At 35.6% G+C, this 12,705-nt stretch overlaps 1 protein-coding gene and 1 long non-coding RNA gene across 2 annotated transcripts; one reads left to right on the plus strand and one right to left on the minus strand.

The window, feature by feature from the left end:
• Positions 1-103: 103 nt before the first annotated feature.
• On the plus strand, positions 104-9,735 carry LOC110440571 (transcription elongation factor 1 homolog). Its single transcript, XM_021483717.1, has 4 exons — positions 104-174; positions 4,929-5,063; positions 6,169-6,239; positions 6,500-9,735. Exons 2-4 carry the CDS (start codon positions 4,948-4,950, stop codon positions 6,562-6,564), a joined length of 252 nt encoding a protein of 83 aa, XP_021339392.1. The 5' UTR covers positions 104-174; positions 4,929-4,947; the 3' UTR covers positions 6,565-9,735.
• A 1,458-nt stretch (positions 9,736-11,193) lies between these two features.
• LOC110440590 lies at positions 11,194-12,597 on the minus strand. Its single transcript, XR_002461752.1, has 2 exons — positions 12,207-12,597; positions 11,194-12,046 (listed from the first exon to the last, which is right to left on the minus strand). It is a non-coding gene; the product is annotated as an uncharacterized LOC110440590 (long non-coding RNA).
• Between the last annotated feature and the right edge of the window lie 108 nt (positions 12,598-12,705).

Below are 12,705 nucleotides of genomic sequence, written 5' to 3' on the forward strand. Positions count from 1 at the left end.
TACCATTATAAAATTGTTTGGGGAATATTTCCGTATTCAAAGCTAGACTCAACTGCCTTTCGTTGTATCGTAAGTGGAAGGTACTCTTTATCGATTGCAATGACTTTCTTACGCGGTAAAATCTCATTTCCGGTAACAACACCAGGGAGATTGCACGAACAGCCTGTGATTTGTGTAAGAATGTTTTGTATTTTTTTACTATTAAGAAAAACAATGTGTTCATATTAAGTTAGCCATGTTTACATTGAAAGTCAAACACTGACACTGGAGCAATTTAAATGATGTTTATGTACGGAAGGTAACATAAGGAATGGCTTATAATTGCGGTATTCGTTACGGTCCACGTTTCAAGTCACCTGTTTTGACGGATACCATTTGACATAGAAATTGTGTATATATATACTATATATGCATACTATAAATAAAGCTTTTCGAATATTGACATTTAATTGTTCACAGTTAACACAACTCGCCTTAAACTAGACCACTTGCTTTTTGACATATATAAACTTAATTGTTCTCCATAGACTTAGGTGCTGTCATTGGTAGTTGTTATTCCCTGCTTAACGTTCAGCATTTAGGATAACCGCAACGACTAGTTTACCCATTGTCAGTATAGATCTACAGGTACTAGAGCACGGGCAAATCTGGCCATTTAGTCAAATATGACTATATGTACAGGTCCAGTACACAGCCGATTGAGCTATATACAGGTCGGGGAAAACCACTAACTTGCGCAAACTTGCCTATTATACGCCAATAGGGGTATGGATTTGTTACTAAAATAGCCAAAATCACTTTAATCTTAAATTTTTCACATTGTTTGTCCAAGTCGCATTTATTCAGTCATGAAACATAATACAAATGCAAATATAAACTTTATTTGCATGTCGGAAAATACCAAAAACAGATGCAATACTTCCGGTAGAGTTTCTAAGTAGCCAACAGTTTCAGTAAACATCTTTTAGCAAAATATTATATACCTTGTCGTAAATTAATGCGATTTCTAATAATATCTTGCAAAGGTTACTATTACAGCGATTTGGGTTATTTTTAGTTACAAATCCATACTCCGACTGGCGTATAATAGGCGAGTTTGCATATATACGCAAGTTGGTGGTTTTCGCCAACCTGATATAGCTTTAAAAGGGCTGGTCGGGGAAAAAATGTCATATTTGCTAAAATGGCATACACATGTTTAAAATACCTTCTTATGAAATATACCGATTCAAATTTTGCTGAAATTTACTCCCTAAGAGTAAAAATAATAATTATATTAAAGAAATCCTAAATCGTCACCTGACAGTCTAAACTGGACATTACAAGTAGAACTCGACCATCATATTACCGTGGTATAAATTTTGGAAGGCCAGAGAACGCATTTAGACCCATTTATTTTGTGATTTTTTTCCCCGACCAGCCCCTTTAAAGACCTATAATAGCTCAATTGACCTATCTGAAATAGGTCTTTTGAGCTATTTTCAAGTAATTTTCAATTTTGTATAAATGGTAGGTCTGCCCCCCCAGGGGCCTGAGGGGCAGGGCCAAATAGGGGAAATATAGCAAATTATTCTTTAAAATCCTTCTTCTTCTGTAGGAATGGAAGGATTTGTTCCATATTTGGTCTGAAGCATCCTTGGGGGAAGGGGAACAAAGTTTGTATAAATTGTGGGTCTGGCCTCCCTGGGGGCTTAGGGGCGGGGCCCAATAGGGGAAATATAGCAAATTATTCTTTAAAATCCTTCTTCTGTAGGGATGAAAGGATTTGTTCCATATTTGGTCTGAAGCATCCTTGGGGGAAGGGGAACAAAGTTTGTAAAAATGGTGGGTCTGGCCCCCCTGGGGGCTGAGGGGCGGGGCCCAATAGGGGAAATATAGCAAATTCTTTAAAATCCTTCTTCTTCTGTAGGAATGGAAGGATTTGTTCCATATTTGGTCTGAAGCATTCTTGGGTGAAGGGGGACCATTTTTGTATAAACGGTGTGTCTGACCCCGCTGTAGGCAGAGAGGTGGGGCCCAATAGGGAAATTAGAGGTAAAAACTTTAAAATCCTTCTCCTACCATAGGTATTAAGGGATTTTATCCTAATTTAGTCTGGAGCATCCTTGGGCCAAGGGGACTCAATTTTGTATTAGCAGTAGGTGTGGTCTCCGAGGGGGGGGCAGAAGGGTGGGGCCCAATAGGAAAAATAGAGGTAAAACCTTTAAAATCCTTCTCCGACCATCGGAATTAAGGGATTTTATCCTTATTTAGTGTGGAGCATCCTTGGATGACGGTGACTCAATTTTGTATAATTGGTGGGTATGACCCCCGTAGGGGCATAGGGGTGGGGCTCTGTTTGAAGTTTGTTCTCTATATCTCAAGTACTGGATGGATCTTTCTGAAATTTCATATGTACTAACAGCACCTACCATGAAGTGCTATATCTTTACTTCATACCAATTACTTTAATTATATTCAGGTGAGCGATACATGCCCTCTGGGCCTCTTGTTTAAGGAATACAAAACAAAGCCACTTTTAAAAGAAGATTGTATCATTAGGTTGATAACAAAAGACGTTAAATATAAGCATTCTTTTTAAAAAATAATGATGTAAGGAGACTCAGGTCAGACAAGGTGCAAACTTTTAAGAATTGTAAACAACTGGAATGGTCTCTCTGATCAAGTGGTAAATGCCCAATCTCTGGGGGGGTTTAAGACCATGAGGTTAAACAAACACTGGATAAATCACCCCAACAAGTTTGAACCAAGCTTCTACTAACTAGCTATAGCTGGGGTAATACATACAGGCTTCCCTAATGTTCAATCCAAATTCAGTATTTTTTTAAGTTGTGAAACCTTTTAATATCTACTTCGAAGTACAGCTCATTGACAGGTCTGTAACGACAATGTGTGTATTCACACTAAATAGTAAAATAAACTATTTTTTTTGAGACTTGTGATCTATACAGCCCTGTCAGTCCTTTTTTATAACTGAATACCCTTATTTTATATGAAATTAGGATGCAACCTTTGTTACAACCCACTTTGCATGTAAATAATTTTCACTAGATTTTTTGTGAAATAATGTCTTCTTCAAATGCCTCCAAATGCAACCGGAAGTGAAGTGGATAGTATTAAGAAGCACCTCAAGAAGCGACTAGACGCTTGCAACAGTGGCACCTGCAATGAACCAATGAACCAATGTAAAAAAATCCGAAATTTACATTTATGAAAAAAAAAGAGAAAAAAACATCTAACTGTATGCTTTTTGTAGTCAACATTATGATCAACCTTATCCTTTTATGCAGCTTTGCTTTAATTTAATGAAAATTGAAATCTTGAGAAAATATAGCTCAATACATCTATACTTATTTTATAGGTGTATATAGGTCTTGATAGCTATATAGCTCAATTGGCAGAGTGTACTTGACCTGATGTATGTAACAGGAAAGAGAAATAGCTATATAGCTCAATCGGCAGAGTGTACTGGACCTGATGTATGTAACAGGAAAGAGAATAGTGTGCTACCAACAGGGATCGATCCCTTCGATCTCAAGGTTCCTAGTTGGACGACCTAGCTCGAAGCAAGAAGGCGACCTTTATCCTATGTTCAATTAAAACCTGCCAAACTACTCCCCCCCCCCTTTTAAATGTGTTCGCCCTCGAACACCATAACCTATTTTCTAACATCCCTGTCACCACATGGAGGGCCACAGATCTAGACACCATTTGTAACAGGAGAAAGAGAATAGTGTGCTTCCACTAGAGATCAAATCTTCGATCTTCAGGTTCCTAGTCAGACGCTCTACCACTGAGCTAAAGGGAAATTCCCTCTAGCTCGAAGCTAGATGGCGACGTTAATCCTATGTACAATCAAAACCTGCCACATGTATATAGGACGAATGTAAACAAACAAGTCCATTGTGGTCGCAAATTTCTTGTGCACATTAAAAAATTGGTGGACCAAACGCTGAGTCAGTGAAACGAAAGATGTCTATAGCTAAAAACTTGATTTCCAGTGATTTTGTTGATTTTTATCGTTGCAATATTTGGTAGGAATATAAACACATTTTTACCTAGACACCAAATATTTCACTCCCACTCGACACATAATCAACTTTCATTGCATGTTTATTCATACTCGGAAGTATCTTCAGAAAGTACACATGAGACCCAAATCTGCATCTTTGGAAAGACATTGACGTCATATTGAATAGACACACGCTTTAGTTTATACTACCGGTACATAATAATGAAGAAATGCTGAAAGGAAAAAAAATGCACCGATGAAATTTTACCATATCAATTGAAATTGTGTATTCAGACAATTGTCTTTAATTTCAGCGACTCACTTGTTTGGTCCACAATGTTATCGTATGCATCCAGGTACGGGTTGTTCGTTTACATTTGTCCTATATAGCCAGATTTGCCGGGGCTCCAGCAACTGGTATGTGACCGTTTGGAATACTCTGCTGAGTGCCTTCGTCATGGTTATTTTTTCAGTCAAATACATCAACATATCCTACCTCCAGCACACATACACAAGCATGCATATATTACACACGTGGAGAAATGTCCTTTAATGACCTTAGCTGTTAATAGGACGTGTAACAAAATAAAACCCAAAACCAATCTACAACACGCTATAAGCTATGGAGGTGATACAGTTTGTCATTCAACAAGAATTTAGACAACTGAATTAACATATTTTTGTGTATAATTGTACCTCACTGTATTAATTATTGGATAATGTTGAAAGAATAAAGCCCTCTTTTGTTCATAATGTTTAACTTTGCATGGCAGATCATTGAACAATGCAACTAATCCTTTCCAAGCAAAAACTAATAGAATTGTCTTTACACTAAGTTTCCACTAACATTGGGGTTTTTTTCTGGGGCTTTGTCATACCAAAATATCATCTAAAGTATAGGCTGCATTTTTTTCAGAAACTGAAGAGCATTAATAATGGGACGAAGGAAGAAGGCAAACAAGCCTCCTCCAAAGAGGAAGGCTATAGAGCCACTAGCCACCCTGTTCAACTGTCCATTCTGTAACCACGAAAAGTCATGTGAGGTCAAACTGTAAGTATACAAGTATCTATACTCTCGTATGGTTTGTGTTATGGTAATGTGCCCATATTGGGAAAATCATATATAAATGAAGGCAAAACTTTAAAAATAAGAAAGCTTGGAGATAGTAAAATAGAATGTAATATTGGATTGTTTATCACTTAAATTAACAACATGTGATATATGATACTTATGTATTTCATAAGTTTAATCCAAATAACTTTAAAATTTGACAGATAGATGTCTTGTGTGGGACAACTATCTGTCAAAACAGAGTCTAGTGTCAGGGCCGGAGGAAACTCGGGCGAAGTTTTATGACTTAAAATTAAGCTTGTCGTTATCATTTGAAACTCTTCTCTATCAATTATTAGGAAATAGGTTTCAAAGTAAGTGTAAATTGATCATGACTTAGTGACTGGAAAGGGTGTGAAATAATTTTTCAGGGGCCCTATATAGTGCTACTGCTCTTTAAGTTCAAAGGTTGGAAAAGTTCATTACGAAATTTCAGGGGTGAATGAGTTAACCTCATCAATCATAATCGATGGGAGGCACAGAAGACCTAAACAATTGACTTTTGCATCTAAATTTCAGGAACAATCTAATTTACATACTCTTGTACCCAATTTTACAAAACGCAGCCGAAATTATGATAATATACTTAAATTAGCAGAGTACCATCTAATCTTAAATGACGTGTCTAAATTATAGGAACCTAGGTATAGCCTCATTATCATCAGGAGCAGAACTTTATTTTGATATAAGTCATGTTCCTGAAAATTAGGTCATGATGCCTGAAAAAAAATTGGTGTCACACTCACCCAATTTTGTGCAATTCCTTTGGTGTAACCAGTAAAACTGTAAGGCTGTCTGGTCACAGCCCTACTGGAGCTACACATACAGGAGAATTATGTTCACTGACAGGTCAAATCACAACTAGACTTAGTTCTTATTCTGTAGTCAAATTTATAAAATGCAGGAAGACTACATGTATACAAATTAGTAAAGTCCACATTAATAATTAATTTTTGGCAAATGGATAATTCATTTATGAAATGAATGGCTATTATATGTATTGGAGAATGAATTTTGTATAACTTGAATCCATGATACTTTTCAGGGATCGAGAGAGAAACACTGGTTTTGTCACATGTAATGTATGCCTAGAGGACTTCCAGACAAATATCAACTGTATCCTTTTCCACACCTACATATGTAGAGTCTTCAGGAATGAAATTGTTCAAATCTCATGATTGTAAAAATACTGATCACATCTTTGTAATATGACAAAGTGATATAACATAATGGTATTTGCAATAAATACGTATGTTTTACTGAAAATTGATATATTCGGCCAAATTTAAATTTGTCTTGCAATATCATATTAAAAAATGTATTTATTTACCATGTACAGTATCAGAAATAAATATTTTACTTAATATTCCACTCAGATCTTTCAGAAGCCATAGATGTTTACAGCGATTGGATAGATGCTTGTGAATCTGCCAATCAATAGCACTGGCTTACATGCACATGGTGGATGACCAATCAGTGAGCAGGTTGCATACATGTACAGCTTCAGGAAGAAGAATTTATATATGTATGACAATCATGGGTTCAACATTCTGGTAGTTATGAAAATAAAGCAATGTCTAATTAGGTTTTAATTGTGATAAGATTCATCCTGGTGATATTAATGATGAAAGTGGTACATTAATCATAACAAATCAGTTGCCTGAAAACCATTTGTGTTCTAATGGATCTATAGAAGAATACATTTGGTGACTTCAACTTGTCAGCTTTTTAACCAGTTGTAGATCAGAAGTCAAATACTCATCTACAATCCACTTTGGAGTATTAACATATGTACATATACAGTACATATACCAGATATAGTTCTATTGTAATTTCAATTGACATTATGAAATAATCAAGTACTACAGATTCACAGATTTAGAGGAAAAGCAGAAGTATTGCCTCCCTGGTGTAGATACATTCATTCGTATATAGTTAATATAAGGGAAGCAGTGATCATGCTACACTCCCATATTTGGAATTGCACATGCTGGGATTACAAAATGTGAAGTACTTTATGTTTCAATTTTGAATAAGGATACTATGGGTAATAAAGGTAAAATTACTTGTTCAAACAACTGAAAAAGCAATATATATTTCATTTTGTGAATGTATATGTAGTTACAGGTATGCTTAGAGATTCAAATTAGAGATGGTGTACTTTTGATATATTTTACCGGTAAACAGAAATGTTGCAGGGTACCTTCCAAATAATTCAGGTGATGCTAGTTTGATGCTGATCTTGTTGAGATTCTGTAGGACGTACTAGCGAAGTGCTAAACAGATATAAATTAATTTGTATTATTACGAGTCTAGTGGTTAACTTGTCATGTGAAAGTGTTTGATTAAAACTTCATCATGATCAGTTGTCGTTTCAACTGATACGCTTCATAGAATGTGGGTTAAACCGACTTACGGCTCACATAATATATATATAACTGTAGGCTCCTATAAATCACAGGACCCTTTTTGAGCATGTCTCCTGTGATTACTTCTCTTGCACAGTGCGTGCATCTAAGCAAGAGTACATCTAGAGGGGGGTCTAGGGTCATGATCCCCCTAAAAACTTTTAAGTTTATAAAATCTGTAGAGGAATCTGTTTTAGAGTAATGTATGGCTTTAAATGTATAACAGCTTCTTAGAAAATATTTTGTTAAATATTTGTCTTTGGGCAACATTCTATTTTTTATGAATAAGTCAGAAATTGATGCTGAAACATCTGGCATATAATAGCCATCAAATTTGGGGCCTTTGGGCCACCAGGGACGAATTTTAGGGGCCTCAGGCCCATAGACTTAAAAGTGAGTGTTGAAGCCTAAATTTGTAACAACATTTTCAAGCATTGTGATGTTAAACACATGTTACAGGTCAATAAATGTATATGGAAGCTGAAGATGCTGCATCAGGACGATGCTTTAGTAAGGCCAAGTTGTCTTCATGTCAGTGCTTATAAAATTTGAAAAAATGTTTTTGATGTTTGTATATTAGATATATGTGTATGTATGTTGATTATTCTCGATAATCTTTCCCCGATATAGTACAAGTGTTGGATGATGAAACTTCCCCAAAAAAAATATTCAGAGTCTGTTCATGTTCAAATTTTTCATTTTAGGAGTAAAATGTATGAATTGTTTATTAATTTGCTTAATTTAGTGTCATTGTTTTTGAAATTCTGTGTGAGAGAAAACGCAATGAGAAAGAATTTCAATGATTTTGTACTTATTTGTTGCTGAATAGCTATTAATTACATTGTAAATATCATTACAGCTCAATTACAATGTATGATCGTGTTTATTGTGCGAGTGATCATTGGGCGGTGAGTGTGTGATTAATCATGATATGATATGCTCCTTACCTATCCGCAAGATTTGCAGGAAGCAATTTCTCTGCTTTGGTGTTCATTGCTTTAAAGGTGTGTTCTGTGTGTAAGTAACAAAAAAATGTTTTTATAACACATCGGTACAAAGAAGTATTCTGGTATTAAAGACTACCATGATAGTACACTGATATGCTCCGATACCAATTTATCAAGAACAGTCTCTGGCTTAAAACTATGATTTACTTAAATAGTTTTTCTCTGGTCAGAAGCAATGTTTCACTTTTGTCTTCCTTTTGAAGATTTTTTTTTTTTCCAAAATCTTTTAAACATTTCCTGTGAAAACTTATGTTGGTATAGAATATACGGTCAACACATTGACCTTATATTGGACATTTAGTTAATTTCACAAGGTGTTCATTTTGCAGATATAATTTACTTAATTTTAATTATTGACATGGGAGCCTTTTTTTCAATGATCTAGAGTTTGTGAGTATTGAATTTTTAGGTGTGAGGGAAATATAGACACTTTGTTACAAGTTACCTCATGCATACATTTCTACAATAACAGTGATTATTTGATAATGACAAATTTGTTTTTGGATGAACTGAGTTCCCTCACTGAAACTCGAACCAAGACAGTTGTGGAACGTTACCTTTGATGACAACATTTTTTTCTGTGCAAAACTTTTATTATAAAAGTATGTAATATGATGATTTTCATGGGTTTTTTTTGTTTTTTGTTTGCATTGAGTAAATTAGCAAGAAAAGATAACAACTCTCGAAAAAAGGAAACATAACAAAACAAGATTGAAAAGATGTCCGACTGATTAAAATTTCTCATTATTTTATGTTAGAGAAACTACTTTATTCAGGGCAAATTAAAAGAAATGAATTCACTTTCTAATCCTGTATAAAAAAAAATTGTAGAATATTATTTCCTTTGATAACAAAGCAAATACAAAACAATCACAATGGACAAATTTCAGGTCACTATTTTAGGTTATCTATCACATACCAATAGCTGTCCTTGAAACAAAATTATACTTCAAAATTATTTGCACTAATTTAAGAAAGTATCGTGATCAATAATCCTAACCGTGTGGACTTTGTGAAATCTTCCATTGAAAACCTCATGTTCTATAGTTCTTGATTGTCTTTTCAAGCATTAAAAAGCCAAGTTGTGTTTAATTTTTGAATTGTCTTAATTTTTTTATTATTATTTGTTTGTGTGCTGTTTGTTCAAATAAATCATTTGAAATAAAACAAAAATTACTTGAATTTTAAGTCATAAGATTTGTTTGATGTGGGTTTTTTTTTTTTTTTTTTTTTTTTTTAATTTTTTTTTTAAAAAAANCAAAATGTTATCAAACTTGACAGGCATTGTCGACGAAACAATTGCCATGAGCTATGACAATGGAAGATGACGTTGCTAAGCATTGTTACTTGATGTCAATTAGAAAATTGACAAATGAAATAATGTCCAAGGTGTCGCCCACTACTGGATTACCAAAAATGTTTACCAACTCTTACTAGGTTTATCCATTGAGTCAGGAGTAAGGAAATCTATAGTGGTTGTGGGAGAAAATGTATTTAACAACTTTCAAACAAGTCTTTGAAAAATAAGTAGGCAATATAGCAAGACCTTACCAGAAGCAGCTCTTAAGATGATATCATACCCAATCTCAATCTCTACAAAAATGTACCTGTAGGGGGATGGCTGAAACTTTCAATAAATATCTTGTCCCCACTAGATGGTGGTTGTCCCATTTGTTATCACAATGTATGTAGAATTAAGCAACTGAAAATGCATTTCTCCTATACAGGAATGACGTCGGTCTTTTTGAAGGATCGTCTTCCCAGATTAAAGATTCCAAGCAGTCCTTGTCATGGCAATTCTTAATTCTTCATAGGCATAGTTGTAGTAAGAAAACACAGCTTTGCACTCTAAAATCCTATGGAAATCTAATGATTGAATGCTCTCCCCATACTAAGTCTGGCGACCTTCAGTCTCCACAGCTTAGAGTCCATACTTAGTCTGGCGACCTTCAGTCTCCACAGCTTAGAGCCCATACTTAGTCTGGCGACCTTCAGTCTCCACAGCTTAGAGCCCATACTTAGTCTGGCGACCTTCAGTCTCCACAGCTTAGAGCCCATACTAAGTCTGGCGACCTTCAGTCTCCACAGCTTAGAGGAGTTTTTATTGTATGCATTTTGTAGCATCTTTGTCCACAGTCCACACACAACTTCAGTTTATCTGCCATGTTCAGCTCACCTGTCCCGATGATACTAGTAAACTCATGATAGGTGGTTGGCTGGCACATTGGATAACACAATTCCTTTCCACCAAGATACCCTGGATTCCCTTGATAATCGATTCATCAGACAACTGATGACTTTCCTTCTGTTGGTATCTCTTAATTGCTCCTATATCATATCAATGATTTTTCTAAATGGTGTCATCAACTTTCAGAATCTCTGGGTAGATGTATTGATTTGTTTTGGCATAATCTTTAATTTGTTATTTTTAAAGGATGATTTGTAAATCTATATATAACTACTCTATTTGTGAGTCTCTAAAATCGGTACTACTGTTATTGTCGGCCACATAATCTAGAAACTAAGATGTTGCTTTTGAGTTTTGTTTTCTGTTGTAAGAAACTGATTCTATTCTTCGATCGTTGTGACACTGACATGCGTGATCAAATGGTATGTACAATTTATCTTTGATGTAGAAAATATCCAACACATTAATGAAAGAGCAATCATTGTTTATTTTAATCAATACTCAGAAGTACAGTGAAACCTGCCTTAATCGACACCTGTGGAACACAACATATTGGTCAGATAAGACAGCATGTTGAAATACATCTCTCATTAAAAGTCATTTAGCAGTTAATCATTAGTAATTAATTATAATTGGGTAAGATAGGATGTCGGAGTACTCCGGGTCAGATTTGACAAATTTCACTGTATATTACAAATTATTATGAATTAATCTACCCAATACAAACAAAATAAGCATGAAGCAATATATAAGTAACAGGTTCAAATCAATTGTAAATACTGTATGAGGAAATCATAACTAATGACATCGGGCCTTAACCACTCCCTTACCTATGAAGTGACATTTTGAAACAATTTCTCAGGACCCCTAGCAGAGGCATTGAAATATAATGACCTTACAGACACATCAGACGAAGGATCCCCAAACCACTGCCACAAACTGAAACTATGCAGTCGAAAATTATTTTTCAAGCAGGCCAATAGCTTTGATAAATCATTTCTAAAAAGGAAAATATTCCCTGCAAGATCGACTGTTACGAAAAAATAAAAGAGATGAAATAAACAAAAACAAAATTAACAAAAGTGTTCTGTGTGTAAAAATTCAGTGGCTAGGCCTGTATTTGAACCATGAACCCAAATTGTCAAACAGTTGCTCTGACGGATCTACCTGGTCACCGGAAGTGTCTTAGATTAACGCTACAGTTCTATTCATATTGAAATTATGGGGCATATACTGTACATGAAGAAGAACGGTGCAGTGGGACAGAGATCCTTAAGATAAAAGAAAACAATCCTCAGAAGGAGTGGTCTCTCCAGTAACCTCTACTGTACACTAGTGGTCTCTCAAGTCCCCTCCACTCTACAATAGTGGTCTCTCCAGTAACTTCTACAGTACACTAGTGGTCTCTGCAGTAACCTCTAATGTACACTAGTGGTCTCTCCAGTATCTCATTCTGTACCCTAGTGGTCTCTCAAGTCACCTCTACTGTACACTAGTGGTCTCTCCAGTAACTTCTACAGTACACTAGTGGTCTCTGCAGTAACCTCTAATGTACACTAGTGGTCTCTCCAGTATCTCATTCTGTACCCTAGTGGTCTCTCAAGTAACCTCTCCTGTACACTAGTGGTCTTTCCAGGAACCTCTACTGTACACTAGGGGTCTCTACAGTAACCTCTACTGTACACTTGTGGTCTTTCCAGTAACCTCTACTGTACACTTGTGGTCTTTCCAGTAACCTCTACTATACAATAGTGGTCTTTCCAGTAACCTATACTGTACACTAGTGGTCTCTCCAGTATCTCATTCTGTACCCTAGTGGTCTCTCAAGTCACCTCTACTGTACACTAGTGGTCCCTACAGTAACCTCTACTGTACACAATGGTCTCTTCAGTAACTTCTACTGCACACTAGTGGTCTTTCCAGTAACATCTACTGTACACTAGGGGTCTCTACAGTAACCTCTACTGTACACTTGTGGT

The sequence above is a fragment of the Mizuhopecten yessoensis genome, unplaced genomic scaffold, assembly GCF_002113885.1.
Source record: "Mizuhopecten yessoensis strain PY_sf001 unplaced genomic scaffold, ASM211388v2 scaffold1775, whole genome shotgun sequence".
NCBI lineage: Eukaryota > Metazoa > Mollusca > Bivalvia > Pectinida > Pectinidae > Mizuhopecten > Mizuhopecten yessoensis.